This window comes from Neofelis nebulosa, chromosome 6 (assembly GCF_028018385.1).
Source record: "Neofelis nebulosa isolate mNeoNeb1 chromosome 6, mNeoNeb1.pri, whole genome shotgun sequence".
Lineage (NCBI taxonomy): Eukaryota > Metazoa > Chordata > Mammalia > Carnivora > Felidae > Neofelis > Neofelis nebulosa.
In genome coordinates, this window is record NC_080787.1 from 144,801,181 (window position 1) to 144,818,505 (window position 17,325).

At 43.9% G+C, this 17,325-nt stretch overlaps 1 protein-coding gene across 12 annotated transcripts in view; it reads left to right on the forward strand.

Annotated features, from left to right (window-relative positions):
* The first annotated feature begins 3,202 nt into the window (after nt 1–3,202).
* The window catches only part of ARID1B (AT-rich interaction domain 1B), a 450,488-nt gene continuing 436,365 nt past the window's right edge, over nt 3,203–17,325 (forward strand). For 4 of the 12 annotated variants that reach the window (XM_058736199.1, XM_058736207.1, XM_058736201.1 and 1 more), the window contains exon 1: nt 3,205–5,118. In XM_058736199.1, the coding sequence (XP_058592182.1) occupies nt 3,289–5,118 (1,830 nt within the window). In that variant the 5' untranslated portion in view covers nt 3,205–3,288. Of the gene's footprint in view, nt 5,119–17,325 lie in introns of all 12 variants that reach the window. The other 8 variants (XM_058736198.1, XM_058736210.1, XM_058736202.1 and 5 more) reach the window with 5 other exon arrangements.

Here is a 17,325-nt window from a genome sequence, read left to right on the forward strand (position 1 = left end):
AAAACCCCAAACTTTTTTGTAGCGAAAAAGGAATGTTTAAAAAAAACGATGGGTAATCTTCTGGCTCAACAGGAGGGCACAGGGCGACCTGTGGGTGGGAAGTTCGTTGCAGGTACACTGTGGCCACCCGGCAGCTTTCGGGCCGTCACCCCCGGAGCCTTCTGTGGTTCGAGTAACTTATTAAAGTTGTCACTATTGTTTGAAATTGGGCAAGAGGTGTACAAAAATCAGGACTTCATTAGGAAAAATGTACCTGGCAATTTCTAGTACCTTTTTTTCACCAAAAGGAAACAATAATGTGGGGGTGCCATACAGGGTGATTGAGGCAAGTGATATGATGGGTTACCATCTATAGTTCCAATTGTGCGTTTGTGAAATGTGAACCTATGTCATTGCTTTCTTACACACCCCTGACAATTGCTGTTTTGTCTCTTAAGTCATGGATTTTTAAATGAAACTCTAAGAGGCTTTTGTTTTGTTTTCTTGACAAGGTGGGTTTCAAAACTAGAAGCTGAATGGATTAGGAGCCCACCATCATCTTCAGCAAGAATGCTTTAAAAAGGTATTTTAGCATTCTCTGTGGTTTAAAAGACAAAACCAAGTCCTGCTGGCTTTGTGTTGTGCTTCTCTTACAGACTGCAGTGCCTTCTGTCTGCTTCAGGGTGTGGCATCTGCCGTCGGGGAGGAGAAACTGGCATGTGTCGCCTTTTATAGCAGGCTGATTTCATTGTGCTGGGGCCTCTATTTCATAGCCTCTTGGTTGCAATCTTCTAGTTGGCTTGCTGAAACAAATAGAATTAAAAGAGATTTTGAATTACATACATTATTTATTTTTCTTTTTAGTTCCGTGATTTTTCTATATGAAAAAATATTTTAGGAAAAGGGCCAGAGCTGAACTTGGTGACTCATTTTCCCTTTTAGGATCAGTTGTGAAAATAAGCCACAAAACATAGTTACGCTTGTTGACATGGACTTTGACATATTTTATCAGTTTGAAAAATGCACTTTTATGATTATATGTATGTATTTAGTTTGAGTCTCAATGTCTAAGAGCATAAATATGTACTTGATTGTAGAATATATGTATATATGCACACAAAACAGACGTATTATTTATATTTGTACATGAAAAACTTTAAAAATTCAGCTTTTGTGGTGTACTGTGTATATTTAGTATGTATTTGAATATATAAAGGGAGAAAATCCAGGAGAAAATGTCAAAAAGGCCCACTAACAAAGATGTAGTATTCTCTTGGCAAAAACTGATGAATGATTTGGCATGAATTCATCTTACAGTTCTGTTATTCTCTCTTACACACAATGATATAACCCCTGTTTTCCAGTTGTTTGCATAGAATTGCAATTTGTTGTTTGTACACTCTATAATGACCCTTGGGTGTGCACCTGATCCCCCCCCCCCCCATTAGTCACCAGTTTTTCCCACCTATCCTTTTCTACTTAGTCATTAACATATTTGCACTTGCTCAAGCAAATAAAAATAACTACTGCAGTTGAAATAAACTAAAATAATCTTTGTAAAAAGCTGAAGAATGAAATGATTTTAGAAAACTATGTTCTAACAAAATCATATACACTATTGCAGCTAGTGTGACCTCTTCAAAGTTCCACTCTCAAATGCTTTCTCTCCATGAAAACGAGGTCCACACTAGTATAAGGGAGGCATGGCTTCAGTTAAGAAGACCCGCCTGAAGATATTCAAAAGGTTACTAAGTGATAAATTAACAAAAATGAAAACATTTAAAACATCATAAAGGGATAAGAGTATTTAAAAAAAAATGAAGTCTGAAACACTTCTGTTCTAGGATTAGGTCTGGCCAACTCATATTTATTAAATATATGTTAATTAATTAAATATATGATCTTATATTTATTAAATATAATATGCATTTATTTTAGTTTTGTTTCACATTGCTTAGAAATATATTGAAGGTTAACTGTGCACCTTAACCTCTGAAATATGATGAGAGGCGTCATATAGATTTATGAAGATACGAGCTAAACTTGAGCTGTCACTATTATGGCACCAATAGTTAAATTTCCATGTGCACGTTGGAGCATAACACACCAGTGTACCTATTTGAAGACTTTCCCTTTAGAGAGAGGACAGCCAAGTGCATTACAAGAAAAATGCCCCTTTGGGAATACTTTGAGTTTTCACTGATAAGCCTACATGCATATATATATGTATATATATATATACACATACATACATGTGTGCATATATATATATATATACACATGCATATATATGTATGTGTATATATACATATAGTGCCTTAAAAAATAGTTATATAAACATTATCTTCGGGGCAGGTGCAGTCTCAGCACTTATTGAGTACTTGCTGTGTACAGGGCACAGCTCTCCTTGAATGCGGCCAACCTTCCCTTAAACTCTCCCCTAATTTCGCAGCTTGAAGAAGTTGGTGGGAATTACGCTGATGGCCCAAATCAAGGCAGCGAGGCTAACGTTCTGAAAAATTACATAACTCCTGGGAGAGGCAGTGCTTTTGCACAGATTGCACAAGTATTTTCTTGCTCCGTCGGCTCCTCCAAACCTTGGAGGCCAACAGACAACTTTGTTCCCCAGCCCTTCTCCCTCTTTTGTCTGCTCGTCAGACTCGTTTTCCACCTTTGTATCGTTCCTTTTAGACGTGAAAACAAACACGCGAACGGCCGGTTGGCAAGGAGACGAGGCACGAGGGGAAAGTGCAGCCTCGCGTCGCCCCACGCCGCCGCGCTCCGGGCGCCTGCGGAGCCGGCCCGAGCCCCGGGCCCGGGGCCGCCGGGTGCCCGCGAGGCTGCGCCCCGGCGGGCGGGCGGGCGAGCAGCGGCGGCGGCGGCGGGCGCAGGGACCGGCGGGCGGCGGCGGCCCGCGCAGAGTCCAGTCCGCGTTTTGCGAGTGCACACGAGTAATCAGAGAGAAGTGGATAATAGTTGCTCGGGCTCGCTCGGCTCCCTCTCATGCCTTGCTGGGCCCGATAGGCTCAGTCAGTCGTGTATTTACCCATATCCGGGTTAGAGAGGAAAAGAGAAAAGTTTCATTTAAACCTGAACTAAAAACTTTCACCATGAAATCACACAGCGGGAACAGGCCCAGACCGTAAGGCGTGACTCCCGGTTCGGCTCCGGCGGGGCCTGTGGAGGGGGAGGGGGCTCGCTCGATTCCCGTCGGGGCGTGTGGATGCGCACAGGAGGGGCCGCTGACTAAAAAGTGGGTTTTATTGTCTCCCCCCGCCCCCCGCCCGGCCTCGCCACGCCGCGGCGATCATGGCCGCGCGGGCAGCAGCGGCGGCGGCGGCGGCGGCGCGGGCGCGGGCGGGCAGCGGCGAGAGGCGGGCGCCCCCCGGGCCGCGGCCGGCGCCCGGGGCCCGGGACCTGGAGGCGGGGGCGCGCGGCGCGGCGGTGGCGGCGGCACCGGGACCCATGCTGGGGGGCGGCGGCGACGGCGGCGGCCTGAATAATGTGCACCACCACCCCCTGCACCCCCGTCACGAACTGAACATGGCCCATAACGCGAGCACGGCGGCCGCCGCCGCCAGCACTAACAGCGCCAAGAGCGGCGGCTCCGAGGCGGCTCTCAAGGAGGGTGGAAGCGCCGCCGCGCTGTCCTCCTCCTCCTCCGCGGCGGCGGCGGCGGCGGCGTCCTCCTCTTCCTCCTCGTCGGGCCCGGGCTCGGCCATGGAGACGGGGCTGCTCCCCAACCACAAACTGAAAACCGTTGGCGAAGCCCCCGCCGCACCGCCCCACCAGCAGCACCATCACCACCACCATGCCCACCACCACCACCACCATGCCCACCACCTCCACCACCACCACCACGCACTACAGCAGCAGCTAAACCAGTTCCAGCAGCAGCAGCAGCAGCAACAGCAACAGCAGCAGCAGCAGCAGCAGCAACATCCCATTTCCAACAACAGCCTCGGCGGCGCGGGCGGCGGCGCCGCTCAGCCCGGTCCCGACATGGAGCAGCCGCAACATGGAGGCGCCAAGGACAGTGCCGCGGGCAGCCAGGCCGACCCCCCGGGCCAGCCTCTGCTGAGCAAGCCGGGCGACGAGGACGACGCACCGCCCAAGATGGGGGAGCCGGCGGGCGGCCGGTTCGAGCACCCTGGCCTGGGCGCCCTGGGCGCGCAGCAGCCGCCGGTCGCCGTGCCCGGGGGCGGCGGCGGCGGTGGCGGCGGCGGCGGCCCGGCGGCCGTCTCGGAGTTTAATAATTACTATGGCAGCGCTGCCCCTGCTAGCGGCGGCCCCGGCGGCCGCACTGGGCCTTGCTTTGATCAACATGGCGGACAACAAAGCCCCGGGATGGGGATGATGCACTCCGCCTCAGCCGCCGCCGGAGCCCCCAACAGCATGGACCCCCTGCAGAACTCCCACGAAGGGTACCCCAACAGCCAGTACAACCATTATCCGGGCTACAGCCGGCCCAGCGCGGGCGGCGGCGGCGGCGGCGGCGGCGGCGGCGGCGGCGGTGGAGGAGGAGGAGGAGGAGGAGGAGGAGGAGGCGGCGGCAGCGGAGGAGGAGGAGGAGGAGGAGGAGGAGCAGGAGCGGGAGCTGTGGCGGCGGCGGCCGCGGCGGCGGCGGCAGCAGCAGGAGGCGGCGGCGGCGGCTATGGGGGCTCGTCCTCGGGGTACGGGGTGCTGAGCTCCCCCCGGCAGCAGGGCGGCGGCATGATGATGGGCCCCGGGGGCGGCGGGGCCGCGAGCCTCAGCAAGGCGGCCGCCGGCGCGGCGGCGGGGGGCTTCCAGCGCTTCGCCGGGCAGAACCAGCACCCGTCGGGGGCCACCCCGACCCTCAACCAGCTGCTCACCTCGCCCAGCCCCATGATGAGGAGCTACGGCGGCAGCTACCCCGACTACAGCAGCCCCAGCGCGCCGCCGCCGCCGCCGCCGTCGCAGCCCCAGTCCCAGGCGGCGGCGGCGGCGGCGGCGGCGGGGGCGGCGGCGGGCGGCCAGCAGGCGGCCGCGGGCATGGGCTTGGGCAAGGACATGGGCGCCCAGTACGCCGCTGCCAGCCCGGCCTGGGCGGCCGCGCAACAAAGGAGCCACCCGGCGATGAGCCCCGGCACCCCCGGCCCGACCATGGGCAGATCCCAGGTAACCCCCGCGCCGGCCGGGCCTGCTTCCGCCGCGGCGGCCTCGCCGCGCGCCTCGAGCCCTAGTTTCTTTCTCTCCGCGTACTTTTTCTGCGTCTTCTGCCGGGGGGGAGGCGGGGGCGAGGCGCCCAAAGCCATTTTAACTCGCGGCTGCCTCCCTCGGAGGCTGGGGAGCGCGCGGCGCCCGACTGCGCGGCCCGGGCCCCGGGGGCCTGGGGGAAGAGGGTCTCGCCGAGGGCCGGGACGCGCGCTGCGATGGCCGGCCGCCGAGTACCCCCGCCTCGCCACCCCACCCCGGGCGCGGAGCCGCGCGTCCGGAGCCGGGGACCGCGCGGCTAGGCAGCGGCGTGGGCGCCGGGGACGGCTCGGGCTGCTTTTGTAACAAAATAGGCGCTCCCGGCCGGTACGGTGCGGGGAGGAATATTGACCCCGTCTTCTCGGTTAGCGCCAACAATAAGCTTTAACTGGGAAAAGAATGAGGAACTTTGTCCTACCTCCAGCCACACCGCGTTCCCTCTTAGCCTGCAAGGTGAAGGCAGGAAAAATAGGTTAGCTTTGTGGCAAACCCAGTGTGTTTTTCGTAGTTCTGCCCGGCCATTCAGAGATACTCGATGCGAGCTTTGAGTTTGGATGCTTCGTAGCAAAAAGAATGCCCCAATTTACAACGACGTGGAGGTAAAATATTCTAAAATAAATCGATTCCTTCCTGAGAATAGCCAGGAAATCCATTATTTGGCTTATAGGCTGCTGGAAAGGAGTCACCTTCAACAGATAGGCTACGTTAAAGGGACACATCCCGGTTAAGTTGAACTTAATTTGATCATGGAACAGGCATACATTTTATTCAGCAAGTCCAGGAAAATAGCAGGCCAGTGAAAATTGATCTTTTTGGATCAGATTTATTTGGATTTTCTTTAATTTGCTGTCCCCCAAGTCCTACGGCGTTATAAGGAAGTGTCCTGCACTCTTGCTGTTTCTTGCTCGTAGGCTGAGCCTAAAGACTGACTTGATCTCCTTTGCAAGGTTTGGAATTTGAATTGTGGAGGTAAACTGGCTGTAATAGTCTCCAGACAGCTGCCTCTGAGTTGACATCTAATCTGCCATCTGATTGGCTCCCCTCTCACCATTGGGCATTTAGCACTGCTGATGTAAATAGAAGTGCTGAGCAGTACAGTCACAAAAATTCTTGCCACAAATAATAACTGAGCTCTATTACAAGCAGATGTAAGGTTGAATATTATTTAAAGCTTAAGTTATTATGAATCATAGTTATTAATAAGAGGATTAAATCCTGAAAACATTATGCTGGTGTCCAGTATTGGGCATTTACAAAAATCAGATCTTTGACAGTCTTAATGTGGACAGTGCATATATCACGGACTTGAATTGTAGTATGAAGATGTGGCAATTGAAATGTAATGAAGCCAAAAATTTTAGCAATTTCTGGATTTGCAAAGCGTTTATTGAAGTGCCCTTTCCAGATTAAACTGTGGGGGAAAAATGTGAATTGTCAGCACACGTAGTTTAGTGTAAAATTAAAAATGATAACTTAACATTTCAAGATCCTGATATGCAGCGGTCTCTTTTAGGGATATTGAATTAGCTTTATAACAAGATTAAAGCTGTATTTCTAATAATTTATGTTGTAATGGTGCTGATCATTTAAAATGTGGATGAGGAGTTTCCATTGAATTGACATAAGCATGAAGTGAGGAAACTATAATTTTGTACACAAGAATTAATCAAAGGGGAAACATGGATAATCTTGTGAAATACTGAAAATTATTTCATTATTTTCTTCTTGATTATTTTGTTGGGTTCGGTGGTGTGACCCTTATTTGAAGTGCTTACACATGTATTAGGGAAACTGTCTCATGCAAGCTGTTCTGGGTGTGTTTCTTCCAAATAATCTTTCTTTTGTAGACATTTTAAATGCTGTGAAAGTTTTTAAAATCCTCATTTGTTAGGAAGGAATAACAGCGGTTGTAATCTACTTAGCTTATTTATTTTAGGAAGGCGTATTTTAATAACAGTCATATCTTAGGGGAGAGACTCGTCAGAGTGCACACAGGACTGAATTTAACAGATAATCCTGTGAATCCCTGGCCGAGGACATTAGTGTCCACTGGCTTTCAAATCTTTGGTTACTGGAGTTTAACTTTTAATGAGAATGTATTTTCCTGCTCTTGATAGAAAATTTGTGACTATCAATTTTCATTTTTGATGCACACAAGTGAAAACACAGAGGAGGCTCGTGTAACTAAACCCACGTAATTAATTTTAAAAAGATTTGCTTTGTCAGCTTGCTTTTAAAGGGATAGTTTAAAATTCCCATCTTGGTAAACTAGAACGGAGAGATGATGGAGGCAGATGTAGGTCCTTGTTACTTTAAAGTATTATTTCTTAATGGTACCAATCATTTTAAGTATTTTGTTTTCTTGGAATGAGAGTGAATCCATTATGTCCTCGGTGTGACCCTTGGGAATAGCGTTTTTATTTTTGAGGGGCGAGGAAACTGCTGGGCATATGACCTAGATTCACAGATTTCTCTTAGGTACTTTGCCGTGTAATGTGTGGAATGTGTCTTTTTTATGTATTTTCTTTTTGGGAGGCTAGTATTTATTTAGTATTTGTTGTGATCATTATATTAAGTCATAGTTATTTGTCCAAAATATTGAATCACTATGTCACTATAGGCCATAAAGTACTATTAAATCACGTTGTTAAATGATGAAATTTTCTTGTGGCTTTAGCACATTTAGTTTCATTTTTGATTTTAGGAATTGTTTATATTGGGCAGCAAATGTTTTTATAATTGGGAACAAAATATATCTGTATATTGTATTGGGAAGGTCTTTTTAAAAAGTGAAATAAGCCATTTTATGATACAGTTTGTTGCTGGGTTTTTTTGTGAGATAAAGTATTTCGATAGAGCAGTTCAAAAGGAGTACTGAGGTCTGCTCCTGTAAGTAATATTTTATAATGTCCACATCTGTGCCAAATTCCATTAATGCTATTTTAACTTCAGTTTAACAGAATATAACACAACGTAATAAAAAGAGCCTTATTTATCATTCAAAGAAGTGACTACAAAGCTTACAAAGCAGGAAGTTACAGACTGGTTCCTGATGACCTTAAAATTTGTATAAGATACATTATAGCATAACATCATTCCCCACTTCCCCTCCCAGTGATATTTTACCCTATCTGATGTTTTAAACCTTGTAAAGAAATTGTTGTGCCCTGAATTAATATATTTGCTGAGATATGGCTGGCTGGCTGGCTGCTGTGTCGTCAGAGAATGTGGAATTGGCAGCTGTGGTTCATAGAAAAGGCCTAGCATTTAAAAAACCAAAACAAAATACATAGAAAATATTTACAGTTTTCTGTTTTCCTAGGTTACCTGGGAGGAAAGGGTGCATGGTTTAAAATTGTTTTCTTTGGATATCCTGATTTCTGTGTGCTTAGTTTTGACCATTTTATTTTGATGATAAGTACTCTTTAAGGCACCTGTCACTTAAATTTACGTTTATATTAACATAAAATTGATAAGTATGTTCTACGGAGCATCGTATTCTTGTCTTGGCTCTATAATGAGAAGCCTTAACTCCCGTTTTCACTTTGGTTGTGCTTTTTATCTGTATTTCGGAATCAATCTTTGGCAGGGTTTTTCTGCTCGTTCCATTTTCCCCGGCATCATATTGTATCAGAATATCACAAGCGTGTTGTAGAGATGGAAATAATCCACATCACTCTTAGACACTTAAACTAATGTACCTTCCCTCTAAATATCATGTTATTCCATTAGAATTGAGAGAATAACATCTTCATGCTGGTATCAAAATAGTATTAATTCTGGTTTGAGGACCAATTTTGAAAATGTAAGACAGTGTAGAGGAAGTCTCATAAATTCATTTGGTAGTTTTATTAGACACACGTTTTAAAGAAAACAGGTGTAAGAGAATGGGGTTGGGTTTTCAGTTCTATTTCTTATTAATGGACTTTGTTACTTTATATTTTGGGGCAGAGTACATCTAAAAAAAAAAAAGGCTTCTGATGTAATAGGAACTTACTTACTTCCATAGGATAAATACCTATGTGACAGGCAAACTGAAAAGATGATCATTTCACTTATTTAACTCTTGTTCTCTCCTACGATGAGAGTGGTTCGATTTAAAATTTGTTGGGGTCTCTGAAATTTTGCTACTTATTTTGAAGACTGATTTGGACATGTAAATTTTGGATGTATTGCACTGGGGACTGACTATATTAGCTTTTTGCCCAGCGTCCTAAATTTAGAGGTTTTTCTCACTATGCTAGACTGACACTGCTCAGTTAATGGATCTGTGTACCTTGATCCATCATTGAGGAAAAGGAACTAATAACTCACTTGTGTCACTTTCATTTTGGCCTGTGTGTAGTTTTGGAAGTTTGAAGCTTATATTTACATTTGAAAGAACTGTCATGTATCACTTAAACCAACAGATTTATGGAGGCTCAAAAGGAATGTTAATAAAACTCGAATTCCTTTAATTTTTTTCTTGCAATAATTAGATTTTCAAAGTGGATGTTACAAAATTTTTATGACATTTTCTAATGCTGTTTATGCTTACGGGCCACTTGCACATGCTAGGCCTTTTTAGAATCGGATACTTGTTGGTCACAGGGTTTTCCTGAGGTGCCCTTTCTTCATCAGGATATTTGTGCAGATTCTCTGTGGATATGTGAAGGAGCACACTTGGCTGTGTATGTGTATGGGAGGCTGAGGGTTCTCTATTTGACTTCTCCGTGTGTGTGTATAGGGAGGGGGAGAAGTACCGGGCACAACTGCTTACCCACTGAGGATGCGCATATATCACAGATGTACAACTATCAAACGATACTGCTTTTACGGTTCGGAGGCTATTTATACAAGATTAAGTGGCTCTTTTTGGTTTAATTGGATGATTGAATGATAACTTTGATCTAAAAACTTGGTATACGTTGGTGACTTTTTCCCCTGAGAATTTTGATGAAAAGAAAATGATAGAGGTATCGGTACCCAGGTGCCATTAAGTACATGCTTATTTTGCCTTACGCTAACACTGGAATGAATGGAGTTGTTGCTATGTGCATACTGTAGTTTTAACTTAACAATTCACACTAATTGAGTGAGCGAGTGGATTTATCAAACTAAAGTGTGTGTCTCCGCAGTGAGTTTTCAGCAAACATGTTCTATTTTCAAAGGCTTTAACTTGGAATAATTCTGAGAAAACTATTTCCTTAGATTTACGTATTTGAATAGGATCCAGTAGACAGTTTTCAAAAGCCCACTTCTGAATGGATCAGTGCCAAGAATACTAGAAGGCCACTGAGTTTGACAGATGAACTAATGACGAAATTAGTGTGTTTCTTGGATGATGCTTATTGGTAGGAAAGAGACCAGAGCTCTAAGATCTTCAGCACATCCGGTTTACCAATAGACACTCTTATTTTAGGTAGGTGGCAGTAGAATCTGGAACAGATCTGTCATAGCAAGACCAACCTTTTGAATTGAAGTAGATTTGGCCTCTGCTCACCATCTTTTGTAGGATGCACTTCTCAGGGTCTCATTTGGGCCTTGATGAAAGATGAAACTTGAGACTCAGACAAGTCGTTACTTATTAGGTGACCCTGGAAGGGAAGCCATATTTGATGAAAGCCGGAAGAAAATCCTGGACCACGCTTTGAAAACTATGGGTTGCTAAAAAAATTATATCTACTTATTTTTTTATTGCGGTAAAATAACACAGAACATAAAATTTACCGTTTTACTCATTTTTAGGTGTGCAGTTCAGTGACATTAAGTACGCTCACATTGTTGTGGACCACCATCTGATTTCCAGAACTTTTCGTCTTCCCAAACGGAAATAAAAAAGTACATTTTTTCCTTCCCTTCCTTCATGTTAGACTTTCAAATGGTTAGTTATAATGTGTATTATAAGGAAAATAATCTTTTCATGGCCATTAATCTTGCTGCTTTGTAGTTGATTAGTAAATCCTTCCTCACATGTTCCCTAGCAGTGCTCATGGTGTGTGTGTGTGTGTGTGTGTGTGTGTGTGTGTGTGTGTGTGTTCGTTCCACTACTTCTGCCCAGCTCTGACTTCGGGGTGATCTTCCCAGGTTTTGTCTGTTCCGAAGTGTGTAAGTGTGTCCCTGTGTGGGTTCGTTGTTTCATTGTCAGGTCATTAAAAGTCTAAAAGCAGCTTTTTGAAGCCTTTCTGTTGAAAGGTTTGGGATACTTTGTTGAGAGAAGCCTGGTACTTGGTTAGATGATAGGATGTGGAAATGAACTGTTAGCATGATCATTTTTCCCTTTACTTCTCTTATCTTTTGCATGTTTAGCTTCTTTTTTAAATTACTTGTTATATCCTTCTATCGGTGAAAGTCATTTACAATGGTCATTTTTTTTCCAGTTGTGTTTTAGGTTTTGGGCCATCCCAGTCCCCCCCCCCCCCCCCAGCCTGAGCAAACAGCCAGTCCGTGTGATGCTGGGTCTTTTTTCATAGTGTTCTGTGCCCCCAAGTTTGTGCTTCCCCCCTTATGTTTTTAATTTGTAGTCCTTTGTAAGGCTGCAGAAATTCTTTGTATGTGGAAAAATTCCTAAATTAAGATGATTGGTCTTTTAATTAAATTTAGAGGCAGCTGCAAAGGGTTGCTTCTTGAATCCTGGTTAGTCTTCAGAAGAGGCTTTTTCGTGTGTAAAATTTGGAATTGTATTTTCGCTGCCATTGATGCTGATATGTAGTCGCATCTTTAGCCGATCAGTTGTGTATATTAACCATGGATTCCACAGAGGACATAGAGAGTGAACTGTGATTTAAGAGTGTGTGCTTGGAAGCAACAATTTTTTAAGGTGTAAACATTTAGCATTTGTGCATGCTGTGACGTGTGTGGCGGACAAGTATCTACTCCAGATGATCGGTTGGCAAATATTTATTAAGCACCTGTTTTCCTAATCAGCCCAGTGCCGGACGGTAGCTAGGGTCTGGGGATTGCTCTTGCTTCTGTGTGCAGTTCAGAGAGACAGCGTGCCAAAGCCTTTCCCCACTGAACCTGGGCATGGCATTTTTGGCATCGTTGACTTAGAACTGGCTCATTTAAACAGAATGCAAATAGCAACCATGTGGGTCAGCAGTCTGTTGGCCAGCTTTTTTTGGGTGGGGGAGTGGATTTTGGCAAAACAAATAATTGTAGATTGTTGTGATATAGTTGATGTGAGCTAGTGACTCTTTTCCATTTCTACCAATCAATTACTGGCTTTGTGCCGGAACAAAATAAAGATCCCGCTACAAAGAATAATAACTAAGAGAAGGAAAATATAATCAGTTCGAAATTTGTATAGAATGGTCCTTTTTCTTTTTCTCAGTTTTCTACATTACATAGGCTCTTGGAAAAAAGTTAAAACAGTCTGCTCAGATTTAGGAAGATACTTGGATTGCTGGAGTATTTTTGGTAACTGTTTAGATAATGTATGCTGGCTGAGGAGTAAATTCAGCTACTGCTTCTGGGTCCTGAAATAAACCTTTCAGAAAGCGAGGCATTGATGATTAGTGGAGGCTGTTCCAGAATTCTTAGTATCTCCTGTTTCTTTTTGTGATGAGCATCTTAGAAGTTAAACCACTCACCGCACTTTGTAACCTTATTTTGAAATGACTGGTAATTTTAAAATTTGTCTAGAGTTTGGCATCTAATTTATGAAAACTTAAGAAGCAAATTTGAAGTTTCCGTGACCATATATTTATATATATCAAGCTGTAACCCCATTCTAATATCCTTTAAATTTTCTGCTTTCAGCTCATATTTTTTTATAATAAATTCACTTTACCCAATGAATTATAAATGACCTTGGAAATAGAAACGTAAAACATTGCTACTGCTGAGCACGAGTCTGTCTGAAGAAGCAGACATATTTCTAAGGGAACTGGTATGTTTGTTGTATATTAGTTTATTTCTGTCATTATGAGGATTTATGAGAGAATGCGAATATATTACGAGGCATCCTGATGTAATGGAAAGATCTTGGGCTTGGAGTTGGTCAGACTTTGATTCATTTGTAGGCTTGAGTGCCCATTTTCTCTGAGATATGGCAGAGGCTCAGTTTCCTGATCTGGAATGTTGGCTGCTGGGCGGGGCCGCCGCTGAGGTCATCTCTGTAAATCGGTGGCATTGTTCCGTGGTGTCTCTTTTCTTCCCACCTGCCTTCCCACTGTGTAGTGAGCCCTGAGTTCCTGTTCTCTGCCTGGCCCTGATGCGGTTCAGGGGTGTGGTCGCAGATAAGCCCCTGCCTCCATCAATTAGGTGACCCCAGTCCCTCCCAGCTGCAAAATTCTCTGCTGCTCTGAATTTTAAAAAATATGGTGCCTAATCTGCAATGCACCACTGAACATCTTATTAAACTATACTGGGTCCCAGACATGTTCAGTGAATATAAACTGAGGTCTATGCAAATATACAGATTTTGTGAATACCACGGCAATTTCCCTCACAAAATGTAGTTTTGTACTGATTGGGACTCTTGTGAACAATTGGATGAATTGGTTTTGGTTGATCAATAGAACTGTGATGGATTGGCGTCATTGGATCTCAGGTGCTGCCTCACGGTATTCCGTCGTTAATGTTAATTAGTAGATTCTGAGAATTATTCCTATCTTCTAGGTCTTTGTCCTTTCCACTTTCATGATCTATGAAATTGACTAGCTTTTTTAGGGGAAGTGCTTTCTGCAAAGGAACAAAGTTTCAAAAAATTAAAACTAGGCTTTTTTGCAATTCTGAATGGTGGACTTTGGTCTCTGATTCATGCTTAAGTAACTTACTTCTGTATCTGTTTCAATTTTACTGACTCTGTGGTTCACATTTGGTCCTTAGCAAGATTATCATTTCCTCTACGTATCACCAAGGGTGGTGCTGCTCTCAGTCAAAGTAGGGAATGTCAAAGCTGAGAATGAATGCCAAGGGCCTGCCTTGGATATGTAGAGAGGAATTGTTTCTTTTCTTTTCTTTTCTTTTCTTTTCTTTTCTTTTCTTTTCTTTTCTTTTCTTTTCTTTTCTTTTCTCTTTCTTTTCTTTCTTTCTTTCTTTCTTTCTTTCTTTCTTTCTTTCTTTCTTTCTTTCTTTCTTCTGTTAATGCTGAGATTTATAAAAGTATCAGGGACAAACTTTAATTCTATTATGAACAAATCTTACTGAGCACCACTTGGTGCTTAAGATACAAAGAGTAAATATAACGTATAATCCATAATTTTCCCTGGTGAATTGTCATGGACTCCTGGTGTTTTACAAAGTGGAAATTAAAATGAATGGCTACATTATTCTTCTGCAGAAAGACTATATCCCTCAAAGTGCATCATCTAAGAACTATTTGAATAGTTGATAATGTATCCAAACTGAAAATTTCCTGATGCGTGTATTATACATTTCCAACATCCGTTGCAAGAAAATCTGTTCAGTTACTGCTTCAGGGTTTTATGTGGAAGGTCAGTATACTTGGAGTTTGTTCTTAGGTGCTGTGATATTGATGAGAAAGCGATCTTAATTTGGGTTTTTGTTTGGGCATCATAAGGTGAATTTTCAGCTAAAGAGATGGCTTTATAGTGTCATTAGCATGAAGGATTTAGAATTCCGTTCATTTACCTTCACCGTATTGAACAATCTCCTGTGTGTCATCAGGGCTTTGGGACTAGAGATTTGTGTCATCATAGCAAGAACCAGGGTATCGGGCAGATGTTTGTGGACGACCTAGTATGTGTGCCTGGTACTGTACTGGATGGTGGACCTTGGTAAAATGACAATGCAGGGCCTAAGGACCAGTAACCGTGCTACACAATACAGTGTAAATGGTTTGGTGGGAGAAGTCTTGATGTTAGTGTCTCATCTCACACAGACTAGACTGGGGTCGGGGTAGGGGTAAGAAGGCGCTGCGCTAAATAAAGTCTAATAAGCTGAGAGCTGGTCAGCGAGAAGTTCCATTAGTGAAGAGGCTTGGGAATGGAAGCAGGAGGGGTGAGGGCAAGAGCCAAAGGTGTGCAGGTTAGAGAACCTGCAAGATTGGACATTCACCACCTGCGTGACCTTGGGCTAGCCTCTTTACTCCCTGACGTTTGAAGTTCCCTCTGGTCTAAGGAGATGGGAAGGAAGACTTAACCCATGGAATTGTTTTAAGAAGGACACTTGATAGAGTTCTGATACACTGCCTGGCAAGGAAGGGGATGCTTTCAAAAAGTAACAAAGGATTGTATGTTCTCATGGATAAGGAATTAAAATGAGTTAGATGTGGTTCGGTATTAGTTAATTTGACAAGTTAATTTAACAGCCTGTTAGTCTTTCCTCTCGGAACAAGTAGGTTAGCATTTGAAGCCTATTTCTAATCCAGACAGTTCGTTTTTTATTGCCTCATGTGTCTGTCCCTTGCCATGTGTTTGGGAAGAGTGAGTGCTGGGGCAGTCGATCACATTTCCAAAATGTCTGCTGTAGTTTTCCAGTCTTTTCTTACAGTCCTGGTTTTTTAACTGGTAAGGAAAAATAAATTCAGAAGATCGATAATTGGAGCATTTAATTTCACCATCATCAACAAATATTTAGTGACCTTGGTGTCGGGACACTGTACCAGATGAAAAGATACCCGGGGAATATTGAAAAATTGTTAAACATCGTGGTGCTCGTTGGTTAGTGTAGAAGAACATGCGTAGGATATCCTTAGGTTATAAAGTGAATATTGGTGATTAAAATAAAGAAGACGGTTTGTGGAATGTTTTCATCTTACTTCCTATCCCATGTAATTAGAACTATGGATTGAATAACTCAGGCCTCATAAGCAGTGTAAATTTTGAATGGAAGGAAATTGGTGGTAGGCAGACAGCTTGCAGATTGGTGAGATGGATCTTTTGCTTTTAATTAATTTTCTCCATGTGCTAAAGAAATAGTTTATTATTGTTAACTGTTGAAAAGTTTAAAAAATTATAGTTCCATTTGTTATGATTTTGCTGGGCTTGAAAGTCTTCCCTTTCCCGACTGTTGGTGCCAGCTCCCTTTCAGTTTCATTTGGCTGAGTAGAGAGAACACTCCAGAAGGTGCCATGCTACAGCAGGCAGAGGCGTGCCTTGTGAAGGTCTTGGTTTTTCCCCTGCTGTCCATTATGTGGGGCGAGACTTTGTTTTTCCTCCTCCATTGAGACATTTGTCAGAAGTATGAACACTTTAAAACAGTAATGTTTTACTTTTATTCAGCAATTAATTAGTGAAGATAGGACGTGAAAAGCAATTTTGTGTTTTGTCTTTTATTGTGCATTAAGTTCCTGTAGTTTTCCATATTGCTGTATTATTAATGAGGAGGGAGAGAAGAGTGGAGGGAGAAGGTGAATTTTATTTAAGACAGTTATATTCGGGTAACTCAAAGGAATATGCTTTTTTAGTCTAACTACCCTTTCCTGGTGTTTCATGATTCTTTGAAAAACTAATGTAAAGAAGTTGTAATCAGCTCTTAAGATTACTTGCGCCAACTGGTTGTTAATATGTGGACGTTTTATTCTTGGTGCGTCTAGAAACTTCATATGAATGTATTTTATGAAGAGGAAGGTGTACTAGCATGGCTAAACTGGGGAGGCGGAAATCTGGGTTTGATTTGCACGCGTGGTATTTTTTAGGGACGCGCAAAGTTTCACACATGAAATAAACTAGGTAGTGTGTGCGGCATCACATGATCAAAATATTTTTCCCCTTACCGCTGCCAGAAGCTATCTATTGCTTTTCAACAATCTTACTTGTTGGGCATCATGCCAAGATGTTTAAGACAACCCCTTACGTGAGCTGTTCCATTCTTAACCTCTTTGACTGAAGTGCCGTGACCTTCACATATGTAGATTAGCCATGTGCTCTGTGAATTGAAACTTGCTGCCTCAGGAAGAAAGGGTTTTTCTTTTTATTCCACTGGGAATTTGACAGCCATTCATCCCTGACCTGGGCAGAGGTAATGCAAGGAAATTGGATTCAAATGGAACGCGGACAGATAACACAGGGAGGCAGACAAGCTTTCTACCTTGTCGAGGATGAAAATATCCCGCGGTATAGATAATGTGCTGATGCAAAGGATCTGAAAAGCAACAGATACAGAGGGAGATAGATAGATGTAGGCACTTTGGAACAATGGCCTTTAAAAAAGGAAATTGCCATGATGGGCCTTTCTAATTAGTTT